General features: G+C 42.7%; 1 protein-coding gene across 2 annotated transcripts in view; it reads left to right on the forward strand.

Moving 5' to 3' along the window:
- The first annotated feature begins 5,949 nt into the window (after positions 1-5,949).
- LOC143282640 (E3 ubiquitin-protein ligase listerin-like) overlaps positions 5,950-25,328 on the forward strand; it is a 78,238-nt gene continuing 58,859 nt past the window's right edge. The window contains exons 1-10 of one of the 2 annotated variants that reach the window (XM_076588289.1): positions 5,950-6,124; positions 8,015-8,215; positions 9,206-9,304; positions 10,318-10,548; positions 14,853-14,905; positions 16,285-16,468; positions 18,592-18,765; positions 21,369-21,559; positions 24,311-24,434; positions 24,731-24,757. In XM_076588289.1, coding sequence (XP_076444404.1) covers positions 6,083-6,124; positions 8,015-8,215; positions 9,206-9,304; positions 10,318-10,548; positions 14,853-14,905; positions 16,285-16,468; positions 18,592-18,765; positions 21,369-21,559; positions 24,311-24,434; positions 24,731-24,757 — 1,326 coding nt within the window. In that variant the 5' untranslated portion in view covers positions 5,950-6,082. Of the gene's footprint in view, positions 6,125-8,014; positions 8,216-9,205; positions 9,305-10,317; positions 10,549-14,852; positions 14,906-16,284; positions 16,469-18,591; positions 18,766-21,368; positions 21,560-24,310; positions 24,462-24,730; positions 24,758-25,328 lie in introns of both variants that reach the window. The other variant, XM_076588288.1, reaches the window with a different exon arrangement.

Here is a 25,328-nt window from a genome sequence, read left to right on the forward strand (position 1 = left end):
ATTGCCAACAGCTGCAACAAAATATTTTCTTCTGAATTGTAGAGTGATCACTCATGCAATAAACCCATGAAGCGGTAACTGGAAGAATGCATGTTTTCATTCGTGTCAGCTGAACATGCAAGTTATAAGCGGAAATGTCTCCTTATCGAAATATTGTACAACATGACGTAATAAATACGAACACAGATTCACATCATTATTCTCAAAGAAATTAAATGGAAAGTGAAAGCCATGGACGTGTTTGGTTGCTGTTGCTATGTTGCTGTTTTCATCACATATTTCATATATGATAAACTAACATCACATGGCATTGTGTTATATGTGCTAATGCCAACTACAGCTCCATTGCTTTTGACTGATCTGCACGGGCTAAGCTCCAACCATTCCAGCTTATCAGGTCAGTCTCTGGACCTAAACCTTGATAGTGCCTTTCTTCCACTACACACGTCCACTCCAACACGCATCAGCAAACAAGATAAACATTCAAGACGCCCGCTCCGTATTGTATCACTGAACTGTCAGTCTGTTGTTGGCAAAACAGCAGAATTCACACACCTCACGGCCCCGCAGAATACCAGACCAGATATCATCCTTGGCTCTGAATCATGGCTTACCCCACAACACACAAGCGCTGAAACCTTCTCCACTGGGTATACCTTATATCGAAGAGACAGAGAAAGCCGAACTGGAGGAGGAGTATTCATTGCTGTCTCTGAAGACCTCACCTCATCGGCGGGAAGACCCGGAACTGTCCACACAGCGCGAAATACTGTGGGTGAAGATCAAGCTGCAGGGATGCTGTACTCTGCTGGTGGGCTCCTTCTACCATCCGCACACAGGAAATGCAGACAGCCTGAATGCATCCACCGCACGTTCATGGAGGTTGTAAATGACCTGGGCTGGGAACAGATGGTACAAGGAACCCACTAGAGGATAAAATTTCCTCGACCTGTTCCTGACAAAACCCCTAAACCCGGTACCACGCACTGAGACACTCCCCGGACTTGGCGACCATGATGCAGCATACATGGAACTCCAGATCTACCCTCCAATGAAACGCCAGCCACAGAGACTGATCCCAATCTACACAGAAGCCAGTAAAGGACCCTTGAAAGAGGCAGCCCAACATCTGAATGACCATCTAGTGTCCACTTCCACTGAAAACAGCAGCACTGAAGAGATCTGGACAAAGCTATGCCAGGGTCTGAAAAATGCCCTCACTGAACATGTCCCACACAAAATTTACAAATAGTAAACGAAGCCGTCCATGAATCGATAGTGTGGCGATCAAGCTGATCCGAAGGAGAGACCGACTACACAAGTGGTGGAAGAAATCTGATGATGAAGAAGTGCACAAGCGATTTAAGACTCTCAAGCGGCTTGTCCAGAAACGCCTGTACCGTCTGTACTGCAGGTATATAGAAGACCTCACCACTGACACCCCAGGCCAAACCGCACCGAAAAAGAAGTTCTGGAGCTTTACTAAAGTAAGGCTCTGGCGTCTCTGCTCTCAAAAATGCAGGAAGGCTTATCACTGACCCAAACGAACAAGCTCAAGTCCTGAACAAACAGTTCCAGTCTGTCTTCAGCTGCAAGGAAGACATTACAACCGATGACTTCAACCAACGATACCCCTTACCACCTGACCTACCCCACTACCCCATATACGGCGACATCAACATCACAGAGGAATGAGTAAGAAAGCAAGAAAGCTACTTCTCAGACTGAACCCCAACAAAGCCTGTGGACCTGATGGCATCACAACCAGGCTCCTAAAGACAGTTGCTGAGGAGATTGCCCCAACCTTCACCCTGCTCTTCTGCAGTTCCTTCAACACTGGAACAACGCCACACGACTGGAAGCAAGCTTACATCACACCTGTCTTCAAGAAGGGAGAACAGTACAATGCAGAGAACTATCGACTAATCTCCGTCACGTGTGTAGCCTGCAAAATGATGGAGCACATTGTCACCAGCACATCATGACGTACCTGGAGAGCAATGGTATCCTCTGCCCAGAACAGCACGGCTTCCGAAGAGGACGATCTTGTGGAACACAGCTGCTCGGATACATTGACAAAACCACAACTGAGCTGGAAAAAGGAAACCAAGTGGATACAATTGTCCTCTGCTTGTCCATAAATTACAGCGCTATGGAATTAGAGGTCAGCTCAACACCTGGATCAAACGCTTTCTTGAGGATAGGCAGCAAGCAGTTGTGGTGGGGGGAGTCACCTCAGAATACATTCCAGTCAACTCAGGTGTACCCCAGGGCTCGGTCCTCGGCCCTTGTTTCTTCCTTCTCTACATCAGTAAGTTTCCCAAATGCCATCAAGTCTAAGGCCAGATTATTTGAAGACGACAACATGTGCAACAAAATAATCAAGAAGGAAGCTAACCAGCACACACTCCAAGAAGACCTAGTTTCCCTTTCCATCTGGGAGAAACAGTGGGCCATGCAAGTCTACCCGCAAAAGCGCTCCACCTTGAGTGTCAGTAGAAAGAGGAAAAAGATCGCACCAAACTACAAACTCAATGGCCATCTGCTTGAAAACGTCAACACCACAAAATATCTTGGTGTGAACATCCAAGACGACCGACGCTAGGGATCCCACATCAATTCTACAACCAGCAAAGCCAACAAGACCTTAGGCTTTCTCCGTCGCAATTTGAAGATAGGAAACAAGAAAACAAAGGAAGCTGCATACAAAGCCCTTGTTCGACCTGTCCTTGAGTATGCTGCATCTGTGTGGGATCCCCATACAGCCAGTGACATCCAGGCCATCGAAAAGGTCCAGCGCCGAGCAGCAAGATGGTTCACAAACAGACATCGACAGACGTCTTTTGTCAGCTCCATCCTTAGCTCCCTCAACTGGTACCCTCTACAAGTCAGACGGAAAAAATATCGCCTGGAGTTGTCTTACAGGTTCCACCATGGTCTCATCTCCATCAACTCAGTCTACCTACCAACACCATCAGACAGCAGGCTGAGCTCCAGGAAAAACAACACCTGCAACTACGACATACCAGCCTGCAGGACGCAGTACAGACAGTTGTCTTTCTTCCCCCGTACCATCCCGGAATGGAATACACTGCCCCAGAAAGTTGTCACAGCAGAGTCGCTGGACTTTAGTCTAGACTCGCTTCCTGCCTGTGACACAACAGAGTAGAATCACCCCCCCCCCTCCCCCCCCCCCCACACACACACACACTCCTCCCACTACCCTCCAACACCTCTGTTTAGGTCCCCACCCCCACTCCCCACCAACCAGCAAGTTCACCCACCCCCACTTTTTTCTTTCTGTTTTTTTTCCGCTGGTAAGTAGTGTCGTAGAAGGCTACGGGGTTGTGCCGGTCGGGTGTATTCCCGGGGACCGCTACGGTAGCCGGATTGGCCTTGGTGGAGATGCGAACACACCAGTGGACTGCGCCCCATCTCCGCTATCAGTTAACAGAACATCCCTCGGTAGCCCAGCTAAATTGCGCCAAACAGCAACCTCCCACAACACAACAATTTTCGTCAGCATACTGATGTTGATCGTTAAGTGGAAGAAGAAGAACCAGCATTCACTTACAACTGAAAGAAAAATCTTCATGAAGGTTCAGTACGCCAAAGATATGGTTCACTTCAGTGATTTCCGACACTGACTTGGATGAACATATTTCAGTTGTAGTTTCTCAAGAAGGCGTCACTGTGTTCAGGCAAATCCATGTACCCTACACCACATCTGCTAGGCAAATGTGTGACACTGAGCAGCGTAACCCAACGAGGTAGTCAGGCCTTGAGTGAATACATAATGATACATTTTGTGTACCTGCATCTTAGTGTCAGAGTGGCCCGCTTCTTCTGCATAATTCTGCCATCAAAGGAGAACACTTTTGTTGCTGTGTGTACTTTTTCAGTGCTGCACACAGGACGTTGATTTATTGCCTCACCTGAATGACTTTTGTTGCTGTGTGTACTTTTTCAGTGCTGCACACAGGACGTTGATTTATTGCCTCACCTGAATGACTTTTGTTGCTGTGTGTACTTTTTCAGTGCTACACACAGGACGTTGATTTATTGCCTCACCTGAATGACTTTTGTTGCTGTGTGTACTTTTCAGTGCTGCACACAGGACGTTGATTTATTGTCTCACTTGAATGACTGGACGCTCAGTCGGATTTTCCTTTCAAACCTGGGAAACTAAAGGGAGACTCCGGCGGTGACTTGGACAGGGATTCAAATCCAAACCCTCACAGACATTGCCTTGACTATTCTGCCACCTTCATCCTTGTGGACACGTGGACAATTAAACAAGACACACCCGCAACCACTTTCCCCCATCCGGTCTCCAACTGTGGCGCGCGCACACACACTGCATGACACACACGCATCGGTACATACATGCGCACTGGCACGCGCGTGCGCCGGGCACACACACAGACACACACACACACACACACACAAATTATTCCACAGACAAGTTGTAGCTATATGCGACTGAGGTGTGAGATGCAGATAAATGATCAGTCTGAGTTGTTGCGTACTGACCAGCCGACAAAAGGTCTGATACACAAAATCGGCACGGTAACCATACGTTTGGGGGAGGGGAAGGGGAGAGGGGGGAGGTCAGAAGTAGGATTGGAGGCTCTCCGCCGAGGCTGATATTGCCTCAGGCGGGAGCTTGTTGTACTCCCTGGTAGTGCGGGGAAAGAAGGAAAATTTCCTGTAGTCCCTGTACTAGGTTTCCGTGGTGTACTGTTGATCGTGGGAGTGCCTGGTGTTGTGCTTGGGCTCAGTTCTGAAAAGTTGGTGCTCGCGTAGTGTCGATGATTATGTCCGTCTCCATGATGGAACTTGTGCATCGTTATCAGACGGGAGTCTCTTTCGCCGTTCTTCTGATGGTGCCCAACTTAGCTGGTGTAGCATTTCTTCCACGCTGGACGTTTGATGGTAGCGATTTACCACCCAGCGGGCCGCGGCCCTTCTTAGGACTTTCTCTAAGGTCTGCCGTGCTGTTTACTCGGCCGGGTACGGATCCCAGAATGATCTGACAGGCATATTCAAGTTGGGGTCGTACTAAGGCCTTAAAAGTGCAGTCTTTGATCGAGATGGCGCTGGTCTTCAGATTTCGGCGAAGAAAGCCTAAGGTCGGTCTTGTCAAGTTGGCTTTGCTTGCTACATTGTTGGTGTGTTTTTTCCAGCTAAGGTCGGTGGAGATCGTGACACTGAGGTACTTGGCTTTACTGGAGGATTTTAGTGGGTGATCACGCAGATGGTATGTTGTTTTCCGTTTCTTGCCAAACTGAGCGCAGGACTTCACATTTGTCCGGGTGAAACGACTGACATCTTCCATTTCTCTTCCCATTTCGCAAGTTCATGGTCCAAGTCACAATGCAGAACGTATTGATCGGCAGCGTTGTTGATTTCCTTACTAAGGACTAGCGGGAAAAAAAACTTGGCGGCAATACAAGGGCATCCAGGAGTCATGACCTGGCCGGGTGCGTCCCGGCCCCCTTAGAGTGTGTAAGAGCCGAAACACGTGACTGGGGAGGCTGCTTCTTCTCTGAAGACCTTAGTGTCCAGCTCTCCATACACAGTAGACTCGGTTTCATATTACCATTCATCCATATTCGTCTGTTTATTTATTTATTCATTTTGTTTTTAAGTTTTGTTTTACTATTTTGATTTATCAGTTCGTTGATTTAAATACTTAATCCAAACACTGGTAGTGAGTTTACTTTTACTTCATTTCTTTTCATTTCCACCAAGGCCTGGCTCAGTAGCAAGCGCTTTTGTCACAGTCTTATTTTACTTCATTTCTTTTCATTTCCATCAAGGCCTGACTAAGCGCTTTTGTGACTAAGCGCTGCTGGTCAGGCATCTTTGCCTTGTTTTGCCTCTATTTGGCTCATTTGGGATATATCCGGTTAATAATCATTTGGATTAACATATGGGATACCGTGGCCCTGCAAGCGAAACTACAACATTGCGTGATCACAGACCAACAATCGAACTCAACGCTGAGGAAACGGGCGTGTAATTCCAGTCTGTGTGTGATTAACTTCCTTTTTCATGACATATCGAAACTGATTCAACAATGCCTGGCTCTAAGGGTAACAGGACGAAGGGAAACGTCAAGGTAGGTTAACCGTTTTATTCTGTTTTTGACTCGTGTCATTTTTTAATCGACTTCTGTTGAACTCTTTGAATTCACGAGTGATTTGATGGACACCAGATTGATATTAATCTGTTCCGAATCCCGAGTCCGTCACGTGTATTGATGTTGGGAACTGTTGCTGTTTCAGAATATTACTGTTTAATAAATACTGTTGTGTACTGTATTATGAAATTGGTTCTTTTCTGACAATGTAACATGCGTGTCGTTAACACGTGGACCACATTTGTGAAGCAAAACATTGAATCATATCGCACTTTTGTCGACTAGATTAAAACTTGCCATCAGTACCATTTTACAAGACGTACTATGTCTACTTGGTTAGATTAATTGTTATGACTAATGGATAATTAAAAACATAGATCTCTCTCTCTCTCTCTAACTTCTAAGCGCTAGGTTATAAACATGGAATCATTTGTAACCGTCTAAAACACACACACACACACACACACACACACACACACACACACACACACACACACTGTTATAAGCTTTGCTTGTTGTCCTTGAACTATCTGTTATACATCTGCTTTGATATTTCTGTGATTAATTTGTTTAACACACACACACACACACACACACACACACACGTGTGTGTATAATGTATAATATTAGAGTGGATTTACATGTTCTTTTTTTAATTGACATATTGATCATTTTCACTTTTTATCCTTCTCATTTTATTTATTCATTGGTTTTCAACTGTGTACAGTGTTTTGAATTGTTCTGTCATTTTATTTTACATTATTTTATTAATATTAGTGTCATTTTATAAAGTTTTTAACATTTCTTATTTCAGTCATTTCTGTGTTCCCCTTCCCCACGTTGCCTTATTGTTTCTTTCCTCACCCCCTCCTCCTTTTAGTCTTTTTAGCAATGTAGATTGTTGTTTTTATTATCACAGACAGCATTCACACATTTCCATTTAATTTTTTGTGGGACATGTGAAACATTTTTTAGATAAAGAAGATAAAGAGAGAAGCAAACAAACAAAAAAGGACAACACATTAACACACACAGAGAATAAGAAGAACAAACAAAAAAGGACAACACATTAACACACACACAGAATAAGAAGAACAAACAAAAAAGGACAACACATTAACACACACACAGAATAAGAAGAACAAACAAAAAAGGACAACACATTAACACTCACACAGAATAAGAAGAACAAATAAAAAAAGGACAACACATTAACACACACACAGAATAAGAAGAAAAAGCAAGTGAACAAGAATGTCCTGGTTAGGAACTTACATCCATGTATACAAGTATACATACAAATAATAAAGGATTTTAAGAGGACAGGCACATATATATTGATTATTATTATATCCATTGAACTAGCAAATCAACAAACAAAAAACAAAACAAAAAGAAAACCATAAAGACAACAACCCCAAAACGAAACAAAAAACAACAACAAAGAAACGAATCTGATGAGACAGACTGGCAGGCTGAAAAAGCACCTTGCCTTCTCTGAAGAAGAAAAAGTAAGACTTAGAAAAGTTTTTGGGTATGTAGCCATAAAGACTGTATGTATTTTCTTGTGATCAGGCCTCTAATTTAAAAAGTGAAATCAGTACTAAAACATGCTCTCTTTTCAGCGATATTTGGCCAGATTTTTTATGTGTGTGTTTGTGTGTGTGCATGTGTGTGCGCGCGCGTGTGTGTGTTTGTGTGTGTGTGTGTGTGTGTGTGTGTGTGTATTTATGTGTGTGTGTGTCTTACCAGATGGCATTCGTTCTAGTTAAAGCAGCTTTATCAAGTCAGTAACAAGATCTTTGATGTCGGCAGATGACTAACTACTGTCGTCCATGAGAATACACGTACACGTACATCTTTTTTCAGCCATCAAGTAGCAGCAGAGCAGCAGAACTGTTGTCGCAGTCTGGCACCACAGGGTTTGTGGGCTTCGGCAGTGTGGGTGGGGCACAGGCCTATGTCCCTGCCAGTCAGGCGTTCGATGATGTGGACTCGGGCTGTCTGGACAGTGACTTCAGGGTGGTGCTGAGGAAACTCACCAAGCGAGATGCCACAACAAAAATCAAAGTATGTTTAAGAAGAAAAACAACAAAAACGGGGGTGTGTTCTTAAGATTCTTTTAAAATAATGTGTTCACAGTGGGGAAGAGGGGGTGGGTAGGTAAAAGTTGCTGGGTTTTTTTTCCAATAATTCAATAACAACAGTGGACATTGTTCAATATGAAAAGGAATCAACCTTCAGAGACTGTTGCAGTAACTCACTGACTGTTACTATATTACTTATTAGCTTCATGTCAAGTTGTTTGGGTTTTTGTTGTTGTGTGTGTGTGTGTGTGTGAGGAAGGGGGCAGAATGGTGAAGACGCTCATCTGCCAGTACAGAGTCTGTGAGGGTCTGGGTTCAGATTCTGCCTTTTCTCCCAAGTTTGACTTGAAAATCAAACAGAGCATCTAGTCATTTGGTTGAGAAGGAAACCAAGATCCCATGTGCTGCACGCTCTTGGCGCACTGAAAAAGAACCCATCGCAATGAGAGTGTTGTTCTCTGGCAAAGTTCTATATATTAGAAGAGAAATCCACTCTGATGGGTACACAATTATACATATATGCATACACTCCAGGCTTGACTAAGTGTGTTGGGTTATGCTGCTGGCCAGGAATCTGCCCAGCAGATGTGTAGAGTATATAAATGGATTTGTCCAAATTCAGTGATGCCACCTTGTGAAACTGAAACTCTTTGTGAGTGTGTGTGTGTGTGTGTGTGTGTGTGTGTGTGTGAGGGAGAGGGAGAGAGAGAGGGAGAGAGAGAGAGAGTGTGTATGTGAACATGCCAGGTATAAAAGTGTGTTTGTGTGTTTAGGCTGATTCACACAAAAGTGTATAAATAATAGACCTCTCTTGATCTTATATTTCATGCACAGCACAATGGGTACTATCAAACAGAATCAACAATGTGAAGATGTTGGTTTGATATAAATCTAATTCATACTTATCCATGTCTCAATGTCATTTATTCCTTTTATATAGTGTATTATTGATTGAGTTTTTGTTGTCTGTCAGACATTGGGAGAATTTAGCACTTTATGCAAGGAGAAAGATGACTCCACCCTTCAAGCAGTTCTGCCATTTTGGCCTCGCCTCTTCAACAAACTGGCCATTGTGAGTTCTCTGTTTCACTTGTTTGATTATGAGTTTTCAGTATTTTTAATGACTGTGTTACCAAAAAGTCAGCCACAAAATAAAATAAGATCAGTTTATGATCATTGCTACTGTCTTACATATTTTTCTTTCAAGCTCTCTTTTGTTTTCAGAAAGAGATAGAAATTTGTTTGTGTGCAAAGTTATTAAGTTTTATCTAGCACATTTGTTTATTTTCTAAGTAATAAGTGGATGGTGCAACTGTAGGTAAACCCATTACCAAACACTGAAACAGTGTGCGTTCATGTGTACCAAGTATTGTTGACACAAAATGACAAAGCATAACATGTATACTGTGTAAACAATGAACAACCACAACAGATAACTTTTCTGTCATTCTGTCATACGTTTCTGGTCTCCTTCGCTTAAGATTCCAGTTCATTAAACACAAGATGCTTCCAGCACCAACAAATAAGTGTGCATTTTACAGTTGAGTTGAATGTTTTCTCACTTGCACACATACTTACTTTCTTTCTTTCCCCCAAAATTTTGTTCCCCAATTCCACGCTACACACACACACACAGTACAGGCTTAAACACACGCACACACAGATACACACAACACATACATATACACAGATGCCCACACGCGTGTACACACACACACACACACACACATACACACACACACTCATACATACACAAAACACACACACACACACACGTTTGCAGACAGATATTGATCATGCTCATGTGCATACTTATATTACATATAGTGATATTTATTCACTGTCTCTCAGTACACACACACACACACACACACACACACACGTTTGCAGACAGATATTGATCATGCTCATGTGCATATTTATATTACATGTAGTGATATTTATTCACTGTCTCTCAACATACACACACACACACACACACACACACACACACACACACACACATTTCCATTTTGATAATCAACATACATTGTAATGCTGTTTGCTACCTAGTATAACAATTGAGCAAGTTGTTACAATTTCCAGGACGTTGATCCCAAAGTGAGGGAGTACACGCAGGGTGCTATGGCGACTTTGGTGAGCCGTGTGCGTCGCAATCTGGCTCCCTACCTGAAGAATGTGATGGGTGCGTGGATTCTGAGTCGTAACGACACATACCCAACTGTCTCATCAGCAGCAAACAGATCATTCAGCGCTGCCTTCCCAGCGGAGAAGCAGCAGAATGCCATTGTGTTCTGCAAACAAGCGGTTCTGGAGGTGAGAATTCCACTTGTTCATTGTGTATTTTGTGTAACATGAATTTAATATTACTGTATGTGATGTGCCAACACTCGGCTTATATCACAGATTGACATAAGTTTACATTTGGGCCAACAGCAAACTGAGAGCTGTATTATCAATGGTTTCTCCAGTCAATGGGAAACCATTTACGGCTTAGTCTTTTGTGAAGGACTATGACTCTCAAACTAGGAGGCAAAATTGCACTGGCTCTTAGTGCTGCAGCCTTGTGGGCTAGTTGGCCTTTGGGAACCATCCCAACGCCGACTGTCCTAAAACCCTCTTGGCCGAGAGAGTGGGGATGTACTTGGGCAAGACACTCTCCACTATAATCAAATTCTAGCCCAACTAGTCAGAACAGCAGTTGCCTCCTCTGTTGTTCTGATGGTCATAGTCGGACACGACTGACTATCATATATATATATATGTGATGTGCATTTGTTTCTTCATAGACTTTATTTTTTTTATCAAAGTTTTTGGTGTGGATGTGTATCGAGGAAGTTCCAGACAGCTTGGTTTTGTTATCATATTCCATGGGATCAGTATAGATAGTCTTCAGTCACGTGTTGTGTTATCATATTCCATGGGATCAGTATAGATAGTCTTCAGTCACGTGTTGTGTTATCATATTCCATGGGATCAGTATAGATAGTCTTCAGTGACATGTTGTGTTATCATATTCCATGGGATCAGTATAGATAGTCTTCAGTCATGTGTTGTGTTATCATATTCCATGGGATCAGTATAGATAGTCTTCAGTCACGTGTTGTGTTATCATATTCCATGGGATCAGTATAGATAGTCTTTTCAGTCATGTGTTTTGTTATCATATTCCATGGGATCAGTATAGATAGTCTTTTCAGTCACGTGTTGTGTTATCATATTCCATGGGATCAGTATAGATAGTCTTCAGTCACGTGTTGTGTTATCATATTCCATGGGATCAGTATAGATAGTCTTTTCAGTCATGTGTTGTGTTATCATATTCCATGGGATCAGTATAGATAGTCTTCAGTCACGTGTTGTGTTATCATATTCCATGGGATCAGTATAGATAGTCTTCAGTCATGTGTTGTGTTATCATATTCCATGGGATCAGTATAGATAGTCTTTTCAGTCATGTGTTTTGTTATCATATTCCATGGGATCAGTATAGATAGTCTTCAGTCATGTGTTGTGTTATCATATTCCATGGGATCAGTATAGATAGTCTTCAGTCATGTGTTGTGTTATCATATTCCATGGGATCAGTATAGATAGTCTTTTCAGTCACATGTTGTGTTATCATATTCCATGGGATCAGTATAGATAGTCTTGAGTCACATGTTGTGTTATCATATTCCATGGGATCAGTATAGATAGTCTTTTCAGTCACGTGTTGTGTTATCATATTCCATGGGATCAGTATAGATAGTCTTTTCAGTCACGTGTTGTGTTATCATATTCCATGGGATCAGTATAGATAGTCTTTTCAGTCACGTGTTGTGTTATCATATTCCATGGGATCAGTATAGATAGTCTTCAGTCATGTGTTGTGTTATCATATTCCATGGGATCAGTATAGATAGTCTTTTCAGTCACGTGTTGTGTTATCATATTCCATGGGATCAGTATAGATAGTCTTCAGTCACGTGTTGTGTTATCATATTCCATGGGATCAGTATAGATAGTCTTCAGTCACATGTTGTGTTATCATATTCCATGGGATCAGTATAGATAGTCTTGAGTCACATGTTGTGTTATCATATTCCATGGGATCAGTATAGATAGTCTTTTCAGTCATGTGTTGTGTTATCATATTCCATGGGATCAGTATAGATAGTTTTCAGTCACGTGTTGTGTTATCATATTCCATGGGATCAGTATAGATAGTCTTTTCAGTCACGTGTTGTGTTATCATATTCCATGGGATCAGTATAGATAGTCTTCAGTCACGTGTTGTGTTATCATATTCCATGGGATCAGTATAGATAGTCTTCAGTCACATGTTGTGTTATCATATTCCATGGGATCAGTATAGATAGTCTTGAGTCACATGTTGTGTTATCATATTCCATGGGATCAGTATAGATAGTCTTTTCAGTCATGTGTTGTGTTATCATATTCCATGGGATCAGTATAGATAGTTTTCAGTCACGTGTTGTGTTATCATATTCCATGGGATCAGTATAGATAGTTTTCAGTCACGTGTTGTGTTATCATATTCCATGGGATCAGTATAGATAGTTTTCAGTCACGTGTTGTGTTATCATATTCCATGGGATCAGTATAGATAGTCTTTTCAGTCATGTGTTGTGTTATCATATTCCATGGGATCAGTATAGATAGTCTTCAGTCACGTGTTGTGTTATCATATTCCATGGGATCAGTATAGATAGTCTTCAGTCATGTGTTGTGTTATCATATTCCATGGGATCAGTGTAGATAGCCTTCAGTCATGTGTTGTGTTATCATATTCCATGGGATCAGTATAGATAGTCTTCAGTGACATGTTGTGTTATCACATTCCATGGGATCAGTATAGATAGTCTTCAGTCACATGTTGTGTTATCATATTCCATGGGATCAGTATAGATAGTCTTCAGTCACGTGTTGTGTTATCATATTCCATGGGATCAGTATAGATAGTCTTTTCAGTCATGTGTTGTGTTATCATATTCCATGGGATCAGTATAGATAGTCTTCAGTCACGTGTTGTGTTATCATATTCCATGGGATCAGTATAGATAGTCTTCAGTCACGTGTTGTGTTATCATATTCCATGGGATCAGTGTAGATAGCCTTCAGTCACGTGTTGTGTTATCATATTCCATGGGATCAGTATAGATAGTCTTCAGTCACGTGTTGTGTTATCATATTCCATGGGATCAGTATAGATAGTCTTCAGTCACGTGTTGTGTTATCATATTCCATGGGATCAGTATAGATAGTCTTCAGTCATGGAGTCTCTATCACCATAAAGCCAAGATAAGATGATGTTCAGTTGTTTTTCTGTTGTTTTTTTCTGCCCCATCATGTGCACCATTTCAATGGCATTACTCTCTTACCCCTCATTCCACCATGAGTTCTTCATACACTCTACGCTTCCTTTTATAATGATATCCCTGTCTTAACCAGGCCTGAGAGATACAGACGTTTGCTGTGTTGGTCAGCAAATTTGAGCAGCAAGTGGATGACGCGGTCCCAGTCTTCCCATTTAAGCCCACAGCACACACAGCTTTGGGTAGGAGCCAGCCACTGGCCGAAAAAACCCCACCTCTGCTGTCCTCCCAACTGTCAATTCCTTGCATAGCCCCACAGTACAGCATATGTTTCTTTACCCGGTTTTGCATTTACTTGAAATTCATAAAATAACATATATGTCCACCTCGTATGAAACAGTTTTAGTTTTGTCTTAAGCTGAGTCAGTTTAGTGTAGTCAGAGGACAACCCAGAAACATTGTGGATCCAAAGGAGTTTCAGATTCTCAAGGAGGCGTCACTGCGTTCAGACAAATCCACATACATTACCCCTCATCCACTAGGCAGATGCCTGACCAGCAGCATAACTTGATGCACTTAGTCAGTTGTTGAGTGTTTGCATTTCTGTGTACCTGTCAGAGTGGAGTTGTTTTACAGAATTTTGCCAGAGGACAAGACTCATGTTGTCATAGTTCTTTTTTTGGTGCACACGGGACTTCAGTTTGATATCTCATCTGAATAACTTGATGCTCATTTTGATTTTCTGGTGGAACCTGGGGTTTAAAACCAGACCTTCACAGACACTGAATAGGCAGATTAGGGTCTTAACCATTCTGCTACCTTCTTCCAAAGGAGATAAGACCTTCACAGACACTGAATAGGCAGATTAGGGTCTTAACCATTCTGCTACCTTCTTCCAAAGGAGATAAGACCTTCACAGACACTGAATAGGCAGATTAGCATCTGAACCATTCTGCTACCTTCTTCCAAAGGAGATAAGACCTTCACAGACACTGAATAGGCAGATTAGGGTCTTAACCATTCTGCTACCTTCTTCCAAAGGAGGTAAGACCTTCACAGACACTGAATAGGCAGATTAGGGTCTTAACCATTCTGCTACCTTCTTCCAAAGGAGATAAGACCTTCACAGACACTGAATAGGCAGATTAGCGTCTTAACCATTCTGCTACCTTCTTCCAAAGAAGATACACATGTTCATATCAGGGCACCCTTGTTCCGGGTGGATTTTGTTCTCGTTGGTTGCTGTGGTTTCCATGGACTTGTTTAAACAAAGTCAGAAATGTGCTTGTTTTCTGTTTGCAGTACATGATAGATAATCTGCTGCATCAGACGCCGTCAACTCTCAGCGACCCAAAGTAAGTGTGATGCTATCTGAGAAACTGGAAGAATTATTGCACACGAAATGCAGACAGGAGCAAGCTGACATGCTTTCACATTTTGCATACGCACGCAATACATGCACATGCACATGACGAACTAAATGTGAAAACAGTGCACATACGAACAAATGTGACACATGATATAATGATACAATATTACGACTTAGAACTATTCATGCTTTTGTGAAAGTTGAATTAAAAAAAGAAAAACGAAGAAAATACCATGAGCCTTTAGACCACCACTTAAGCCATTCAGGAATAGCGGATAATTTGCATCTCTGCCACTGCCATGTTAGCCGTTCCCAATCTGCGGCTACATATCTCTTGTCTACATATCTATATCTTGTGAACATTCTTTTGTTGTTTGGGAATTGTCATATTGGTAGCTTTAGATTTGCCAAGATTCATCTGCCTCTAATAGTAACTTAAAAACCTCCTGCTTCACTAAGGAATGTGTTGGGTTTTTTTTAATGATTTTACTGCCTGACTGGAGCGTGTCAACAACTCATTCCAGCAAAGTGGTAGCAAAACTAAATGTCATGGCACTTGGATTTAGGCACTGCTCAGTGAAAATTAGAACGAATGTTTGAAAAAGACAAAGATGAACTGCAATCTGACAATTCTGTGGAAGACAAAGTTGAGGAATATCAGCCTCTTGACTCAGAGAGCAGAACAGAGTTCAACATTACTAGCAGACAGTGTTGAATGATTTTTACAACAAAATGCACTGTTTGTGACAGTCAAAAGTGTCGACAGGCTTTCGAGAGGTTGTGGGATTAGGGGTGGGGGAGGTATTAGATTATAGCGTGGGAGTGAAGCAGGGCAGTGGAGGGGAGAGGGGCAGGGGGCATGGTGAGGTGACCATTTGGATCCAGACATTCCTTTGGTGGGGATGTTGTGTATGAGTGTGTGCATGTGTCATGTGTCATGTGTGTGTATATGTGAGTGACAGTGTGTGTGACGACTTTGTTCATCATTCAAGTGGATTAAGTTATTTGCCAATTTCTCAGGCAGGCTAAGTGTTAAACACACATTTTGGTGTGAAAATTTGTCATTTTAGGAATACTTGTGTGTGTGTGTGTGTGTGTGTGTGTGTGTGTGTGTGTGTGTGTGTGTGTGTGCTAAAACAGGTGTGAATGTATGTGCAATGTTTTCATGCTTGCAAGAGAGGTTTGTTCCTTCACGATATCTCTTTGAATACTGTTGAATGGATATTTAGAGCAATTATGTTTGTTGTTTTTTTCAGAACGGATGCTGGTGCTAACCTTATGTTCAACTGTTGCTGACATAATAGCCGTTTAATTTTGGTGTGTTATAATATCCGTGCTGTCACTGGTTGTTTTTGTGTGTGTCAGAACGACAGAAAAGGAAGACATGGAGTCGAAGTACCAGCGAGTTGTGTCATCCAGCCTGATGGGTCTGCGTCAGTTGCTTCAGGCCCTGCCGTCAGCCCACATAGACGACGGTCTGAAGGGGCATCTCAGGGAGCTGCTCAACAACGCCAAGTTCTGGAGCCTGGGCAAATCACAAGTACCCTTGGTATGAAGAGATTTGTATTGTGGGGTTCTGCAGCCTGTGTACATTGCAAGTACTGTTGGTATGAAGAGATTTGTATTTGTTTGGGTCTGGGGCCAGGGCAAATCACAATTCCCCTAGGTACGGGGAGATTTCTATTTGTATTTTTCTCCACACAAATTGTACAACTCAAATCATGTTGCTTACAGCCCAGCCAACTACACAAGGGCCATGTCAACTGTTTGTCAGTCTGTGAACACAGCGCCTATGGTGTTTTGAATGTCACATCAGTCTGTTTTTGTTCATGCATCATTCTAGTATGATGATGTATCTTTATCATGTTTACTTTAAATACATTGTAAAAATAAGATTGAATAAAAAATGTTCTGGGGATAGAGAATAAAAGAGAACAAAGTCATATACTTCTGTGTAGTAAAATGATACTGCATAATGATATAATAGCATTGTGAGATCTATTTTGATGGAAACAGTGGCAGCAGTGTATGTACAACAATGTGGATTGAAGTTTCATTTTATTATGGAATACCTGTAAACTGCAGATCTTCAGAATCAGTTAAAAGAAAAAAAAAACAACAACAACAAAACAACAACAACAACGACAACAAAAAAAAAAAACAGAAGAAAAAAAGAAAAGAAAAAAAAAAAAAAAAAAAAATCTGAGTTTAGTTTTTAATTTTTGTAGTCAGTTGAAAGCAGGGAGGAGGGTGCAGAGATTCATCAAAAACAGGAAAGATTACATGATGATATGCTCATTATTTTTATGACTGTGAAATTTTGTCCTTATCACTAGTTTCACTTGTTTCTTTGCTGTTTATATTTGAAATTTTAGTGTACGACATCAGAGCAATTACTGAATATCCTGTATGCCCTAAACAGAATAAGGGTCAAAAGATTGAAATATTCTTGATTCTTGTTCATATGGTTGTTTTCTTAAAACCATTGATATATCTGTTTTTATCAGTAATCTGATATGTTTCAGTGCTGTTACTGAGTATCGTCCATGCCCCAAAGGGCTTGAAGGTCTTTATCAGTAATCTGATATGTTTCAGTGCTGTTACTGAGTATCGTCCATGCCCCAAAGGGCTTGAAGGTCTTTATCAGTAATCTGATATGTTTCAGTGCTGTTACTGAGTATCGTCCATGCCCCAAAGGGCTTGAAGGTCTTTATCAGTAATGTGATATGTTTCAGTGCTGTTAGTGAGTATCGTCCATGCCCCAAAGGGCATGAAGGTCTTTATCAGTAATGTGGTATGTTTCAGTGCTGTTAGTGAGTATCGTCCATGCCCCAAAGGGCTTGAAGGTCTTTATCAGTAATGTGATATGTTTCAGTGCTGTTAGTGAGTATCCTCCATGCCCCAAAGGGCTTGAAGGTCTTTATCAGTAATGTGATATGTTTCAGTGCTGTTAGTATCGTCCATGCCCCAAAGGGCTTGAAGGTCTTTATCAGTAATGTGATATGTTTCAGTGCTGTTAGTGAGTATCCTCCATGCCCCAAAGGGCTTGAAGGTCTTTATCAGTAATGTGATATGTTTCAGTGCTGTTAGTATCGTCCATGCCCCAAAGGGCTTGAAGGTCTTTATCAGTAATGTGATATGTTTCAGTGCTGTTAGTGAGTATCCTCCATGCCCCAAAGGGCTTGAAGGATTGAAATATTCTTCTTCCTTTGTTTTCACAACTTTTTCGATTTTAGTTTCACATACAGGAATAAAGTATGCCTGATTCTTTTATTTATTTATCTATTTATTTCTTTGTTTGATTTTTATGTATATATTTTTTTATATAGTAAATCAGATATTTTCATTATCAGGGATGACAGGACTGTTTTTAAAAATTTTTTTTATAATAAATGAGATATTTTCATTATCAGGGATGACAGGACTGTTTTTTTTTTTAAATTTTATAATAAATCAGATATTTTCATTATCAGGGATGACAGGACTGTTTTTTTAATTTTATAATAAATCAGATATTTTCATTATCAGGGATGACAGGACTATATTGAAACCATCCTTATTTTGTTTGTGTCTGTGTTCTTTTCTTGTCTGCTACTGATTCCTTTCTGATTGTCTTGCTCTTGTGGTTCTTGGGTTCTTGTTCACGCGGTGCCATGCTTTCTGGTGTGGCAGGTTCGGAGTGGATTGTTCTGGTTCCTGGGCAGCCTGTGCCAGGTGGTGCCGGATGTGGCCGGAGAGTTTGTCCACAAGATCAGCCCCCTGGCCCTGGGAAGTGTCGACGTCCTTGAGCCAGGCCTTACCTCCGCCGTGTGGGATGCCCTGCTGTCCTGCGTCAAGTTTGTGCCGGTGAGGTGGTGACGGTTTGTCTGTCTTTTCCTGTCAGAAGAGTGTTTTGCTGTTTTGTGTTTGTGCCGGTGAGGTGGTGACGGTTTGTCTGTCTTTTCCTGTCAGAAGAGTGTTTTGCTGTTTTGTGTTTGTGCCGGTGAGGTGGTGACGTTTGTCTGTCTTTTCCTGTCAGAAGAGTGTTTTGCTGTTTTGTGTTTGTGCCGGTGAGTTGGTGACGTTTGTCTGTCTTTTCCTGTCAGAAGAGTGTTTTGCTGTTTTGTGTTTGTGCCGGTGAGTTGGTGACGTTTGTCTGTCTTTTCCTGTCAGAAGAGTGTTTTGCTGTTTTGTGTTTGTGCCGGTGAGTTGGTGACGTTTGTCTGTCTTTTCCTGTCAGAAGAGTGTTTTGCTGTTTTGTGTTTGTGCCGGTGAGTTGGTGACGTTTGTCTGTCTTTTCCTGTCAGAAGAGTGTTTTGCTGTTTTGTGTTTGTGCCGGTGAGTTGGTGACGTTTGTCTGTCTGTCTTTGACGGGTGCAGTAGCTGAGTGGTTCTTCTTCTTCTTCTTCGTTCGTGGGCTGCAGCTCCTACGTTCACTCGTATGCACATGAGTGGGCTTTTACGTGTATGACCGTTTTTACCCCGCCTTGTAGGCAGCCATACTCCGGGGGCGTGCATGCTGGGTATGTTCTTGTTTCCATAACCCACCGAACGCTGACATGGATTACAAGACCTTTAATGTGCGTATTTGATCTTCTGCTTGTGTCTACACACGAAGGATGGTTCAGGCACTGGCATGTCTGCACATATGCTGACCTGGGAGATCGTAAAAATCTCCACCCTTTACCCACCAGGCGCCGTCACCGTGATTCGAACCCCGGACCCTCAGATTGAGGGTCCAACGCTTTAACCATTCGGCTATTGCGCCCGTCTGCTGAGTGGTTAAAGCATTGGACTTTCAGTCTGAGGGTCCCAGGTTTGAATCTTGGTAACGGCCCCTTGTGGGTAAAGGGGTGGAGATTTTTCTGATCTCTAAGGTCAACATGGACTTTCAGTCTGAGGGTCCCAGGTTCAAAATCTGGGTAACGGCGACTGGTGGTAAAGGGGTGGAGAGTTTTCTTGATCTCTAAGGTCAACATATGTGCAGACCTGCAAGTGCCTGAACCCCTCCTTCATGTGTATATGCATGCAGAAGATCAAACACTCACGTTGAAGATCCTGTAATCCATGTCAGTGTTCAGTTGGTTGTGGAAACAAGGGCATAATCAGTATGCACGCCCCTGAAACCAGAGTATGGCTGCATACATGGCAGGGTCAATAAATAAAATGGTCATACACCCCCCCAAAACCAGAGTATGGCTGCCAACATGGCAGGGTCAATAAATAAAACGGTCATACACCCCCCCAAAACCAGAGTATGGCTGCCTACATGGCAGGGTCAATAAATAAAACAGTCATACACCCCCCCAAAACCAGAGTATGGCTGCCTACATGGCAGGGTCAATAAATAAAACGGTCATACACACCCCCAAAACCAGAGTATGGCTGCCTACATGGCAGGGTCAATAAATAAAACGGTCATACACCCCCCCAAAACCAGAGTATGGCTGCCTACATGGCAGGGTCAATAAATAAAACGGTCATACACCCCCCCAAAACCAGAGTATGGCTGCCAACATGGCAGGGTCAATGAATAAAACTGTCATACATATAAAGTGTTACATGTCTGTCTGAGTGTGTGTGTGTGTGTGACTGAACCTGATTGAATGACACAGGAAATAAATGATGAGTGCTAAATGGCAGCCGTCAGTTGTCTCTACCTTGGTAGGCAGCATGTTATGTTTATAAAGTGCTTAGAGCCTGGTATCTGACCGAGGATAAGCACTATATAAGTATCCATATCATATCATTCACTCATCCTTCTCCGACCGAGGATAAGCACTATATAAGTATCCATATCATATCATTCACTCTATATAAGTATCCATATCATATCATTCACTCATCCTTCTCCGACCGAGGATAAGCACTATATAAGTATCCATATCATATCATTCACTCTATATAAGTATCCATATCATATCATTCACTCATCCTTTTCCTGTGAGAAGAGTGTATTGCTCTTTTATGCGGTACCTTTGTTTGTTTACTTTGCAGTGTTGAAAGATTTTTTATTTTTTTTAATTTTTTTTTTTTTTTTTACTGTGTGAGGTACTGTTTGTTTGTTTGCTTACTTTGCAAAAAGATTCTTTCTTTGTTTTCAGATTAGAAAAATGAATGTGCACATTTAAAAAAAATCTCTACTGTATATTTTCTTATGACATACATACTCACATATCTGCATCATTATTCCAGAGGATGAAATGATTGTGCATGTTTTTGAAAACTTTTTATTTGATGGTTTGTTCTGACAAATATACACAATATATTATATGTGCCATTGTTTCAGAAGAGGAAATGATTGTGTCTGTTTTAGAAAAGAAATTTCATCAATGAGTATTAGATTAACTAGAATTTGTTTCATTTTTCAAGACTTTTATTTTCCTCTTCATAAAGTTCTCTCAGTGCTGTTTTTCTATTCTCTTTTCCTTCATCATCTTTATCATCAGTATCACCTTGGTTTTTTTCAGACGTGTTGGGGAAGCATCAACTGGCAGAAGGCTTTCTGGCCCAAACTGCGCAAGGTTCTGGAGAGTGGTTGCCATGGCAATGCCGTCAGTGTGGCTCCCAATTTTCTGCCGTTGTTCAGTTGTATTCCCATGGAAACTGCGGGAGGAGCTGCTGCCTTCTTCCCCAAAGTCCTCGACCTGTTCAAAGAAGGGTGAGGGGAGTTAGGGGTCTGTTGAAAGAAGGGTGAGGGCAGTTAGGGGTCTGTTGAAAGAAGGGTGAGGGAAGTTAGGGGTCTGTTGAAAGAAGGGTGAGGGCAGTTAGGGGTCTGTTGAAAGAAGGGTGAGGGAAGTTAGGGGTCTGTTGAAAGAAGGGTGAGGGCAGTTAGGGGTCTGTTGAAAGAAGGGTGAGGGAAGTTAGGGGTCTGTTGAAAGAAGGGTGAGGGGAGTTAGGGGTCTGTTGAAAGAAGGGTGAGGGCAGTTAGGGGTCTGTTGAAAGAAGGGTGAGGGCAGTTAGGGGTCTGTTGAAAGAAGGGTGAGGGCAGTTAGGGGTCTGTTCAAAGAAGGGTGAGGGCAGTTAGGGGTCTGTTGAAAGAAGGGTGAGGGAAGTTAGGGGTCTGTTGAAAGAAGGGTGAGGGCAGTTAGGGGTCTGTTGAAAGAAGGGTGAGGGAAGTTAGGGGTCTGTTGAAAGAAGGGTGAGGGAAGTTAGGGGTCTGTTGAAAGAAGGGTGAGGGAAGTTAGGGGTCTGTTGAAAGAAGGGTGAGGGAAGTTAGGGGTCTGTTGAAAGAAGGGTGAGGGAAGTTAGGGGTCTGTTGAAAGAAGGGTGAGGGAAGTTAGGGGTCTGTTGAAAGAAGGGTGAGGGCAGTTAGGGGTCTGTTGAAAGAAGGGTGAGGGAAGTTAGGGGTCTGTTGAAAGAAGGGTGAGGGCAGTTAGGGGTCTGTTGAAAGAAGGGTGAGGGAAGTTAGGGGTCTGTTGAAAGAAGGGTGAGGGCAGTTAGAGTTAGGGGTCTGTTGAAAGAAGGGTCAGGGAAGTTAGGGGTCTGTTGAAAGAAGGGTGAGGGCAGTTAGGGGTCTGTTGAAAGAAGGGTCAGGGAAGTTAGGGGTCTGTTGAAAGAAGGGTGAGGGCAGTTAGGGGTCTGTTGAAAGAAGGGTGAGGGCAGTTAGGGGTCTGTTGAAAGAAGGGTGAGGGCAGTTAGGGGTCTGTTGAAAGAAGGGTGAGGGCAGTTAGGGGTCTGTTGAAAGAAGGGTGAGGGCAGTTAGGGGTCTGTTGAAAGAAGGGTGAGGGCAGTTAGAGGTCTGTTGAAAGAAGGGTGAGGGCAGTTAGGGGTCTGTTGAAAGAAGGGTGAGGGCAGTTAGAGTTAGGGGTCTGTTGAAAGAAGGGTCAGGGAAGTTAGGGGTCTGTTGAAAGAAGGGTGAGGGCAGTTAGGGGTCTGTTGAAAGAAGGGTCAGGGAAGTTAGGGGTCTGTTGAAAGAAGGGTGAGGGCAGTTAGGGGTCTGTTGAAAGAAGGGTGAGGGCAGTTAGAGTTAGGGGTCTGTTGAAAGAAGGGTCAGGGAAGTTAGGGGTCTGTTGAAAGAAGGGTGAGGGCAGTTAGAGTTAGGGGTCTGTTGAAAGAAGGGTGAGGGCAGTTAGGGGTCTGTTGAAAGAAGGGTGAGGGCAGTTAGGGGTCTGTTGAAAGAAGGGTGAGGGCAGTTAGGGGTCTGTTGAAAGAAGGGTGAGGGCAGTTAGGGGTCTGTTGAAAGAAGGGTGAGGGCAGTTAGGGGTCTGTTGAAAGAAGGGTGAGGGCAGTTAGGGGTCTGTTGAAAGAAGGGTGAGGGCAGTTAGGGGTCTGTTGAAAGAAGGGTGAGGGCAGTTAGGGGTCTGTTGAAAGAAGGGTGAGGGCAGTTAGGGGTCTGTTGAAAGAAGGGTGAGGGCAGTTAGGGGTCTGTTGAAAGAAGGGTGAGGGAAGTTAGAGTTAGGGTTCTGTTGAAAGAAGGGTGAGGGCAGTTAGAGTTAGGGGTCTGTTGAAAGAAGGGTGAGGGCAGTTAGGGGTCTGTTGAAAGAAGGGTGAGGGAAGTTAGGGGTCTGTTGAAAGAAGGGTGAGGGCAGTTAGAGTTAGGGGTCTGTTGAAAGAAGGGTGAGGGCAGTTAGGGGTCTGTTGAAAGAAGGGTGAGGGAAGTTAGAGTTAGGGTTCTGTTGAAAGAAGGGTCAGGGGAGTTAGGGGTTTTGGTGCTGGAATCTTGGAGCATGACTCCTTTTGTAGAAAGATCTCCATGCTTCCATCTCAGCACATGACAAGCATAGAACTAGATTTGTATGTTTCATTTCTGTGCATGTTAGCATGCTGTATTGATGCTTGACAAAGTAAAATATATGTTCTTTGAATTAAGCATAGAATTTACTGAAAATCTGCCACACTTTCAACAGATAAATTTGGTTTGACTAAGTGCTAAGTGCTTTATTTTTGTTGAATCAAGCATGAAAGGTTCTAAAATTTGTCACTCTTTCAACACGTAAGTTTATTTTAAATGAATTTTTTTTTTCTTCTATAGTGTGTTTGCTTTGTAGGTGTATAAATTTTATAACACTTTTTATGCATGGTAAGTTTTACAATGATAATGTATGTTTGTATAGTGGGCTTTCTGTTTTAAGTGCTGAGGGCACATTACATGAAAGAAAAAAGTTACAAGTTACATCAGCCACTCATGAGCAATCACTGTTCCCCACTGCTCTCCAATACCTCATTAGTCATACATGCAACTGAGCTGGCAGGTGTGGGGCAGTGTTGTAGGAGTAAGAGACTGAGAATGCTTACAGAAAGGTTTGAAAGGATGAGTTTTTCAATGAGGAACAGAACGCAGAGATGGATTCAGATGATGTCAGATCAACCTTGTTTTTGTTGTTGGTTTTTTTTGTTTTTTTTTTTTTTGGTTAGTTAATTTTATTTTTGTTAAAGCATTGTATTTATGGAAGTGTATTTATTTGACCAGATTTGCCAAGGACTGCGTAGCCAACAGCCCCTCAGAGACCAACGCGTGGACCAAGGCGTTCATGGAGTGTCTGCAGTTTGCCTTCAGACAGATCAGCAGTGCTGGGGAGGCCTCACGCCATGAGGTCCTCAAGGCTGTTCTGCTGGACCAGGTGTGCATTGCCTTGTAATACTGTGTGTCATCTGTTCATGCCATGAGGTCCCCCAGGCTGTTCTGCTGGACCAGGTGTGCATTGTCTTGTAATACTGTGTGTCATCTGTTCATGCCATGAGGTCCTCCAGGCTGTTCTGCTGGACCAGGTGTGCATTGTCTTGTAATACTGTGTGTCATCTGTTCATGCCATGAGGTCCTCCAGGCTGTTCTGCTGGACCAGGTGTGCATTGTCTTGTGATACTGTGTGGGATCTGTTCATGCCATGAGGTCCTCCAGGCTGTTCTGCTGGACCAGGTGTGCATTGTCTTGTAATACTGTGTGTCATCTGTTCATGCCATGAGGTCCTCAAGGCTGTTCTGCTGGACCAGGTGTGCATTGTCTTGTAATACTGTGTGTCATCTGTTCATGCCATGAGGTCCTCAAGGCTGTTCTGCTGGACCAGGTGTGCATTGTCTTGTCATACTGTGTGTCATCTGTTCTCTGGATTTTTTATGTGGTGTGAATGAAGTTTCTTCTTCAGGCTTGAGATTCCTCACTCTAGTCTGAAATCTGGCTGAAGGAAGAATGGAAAAAGTGGGCAAATTTTAAAGTTTTATTGATATAGGTGGAGGTAACGCAGACTGAAATGGACAGTCTCTACTTCAACCCTTGCTGTTGTGTCTTGTTTTCCAACATGCTCACGACTGTCACACTTTGTACGATCAGTAACCCCCGCAGAATGACCCCGCTCTGAGCAACAACCAGCCTATGGATATTGTGATTGTAAAACACAGTGGTAGGCTATGGTAAAACGCAGTGGTAGGCTATGGTAAAACACAGTGGTAGGCTAACACAGTGTTTCGTCGCTCGCCTGTCGCCACAGGAC

The sequence above is a fragment of the Babylonia areolata genome, chromosome 6 (assembly GCF_041734735.1).
Source record: "Babylonia areolata isolate BAREFJ2019XMU chromosome 6, ASM4173473v1, whole genome shotgun sequence".
Taxonomy (NCBI): domain Eukaryota; kingdom Metazoa; phylum Mollusca; class Gastropoda; order Neogastropoda; family Buccinidae; genus Babylonia; species Babylonia areolata.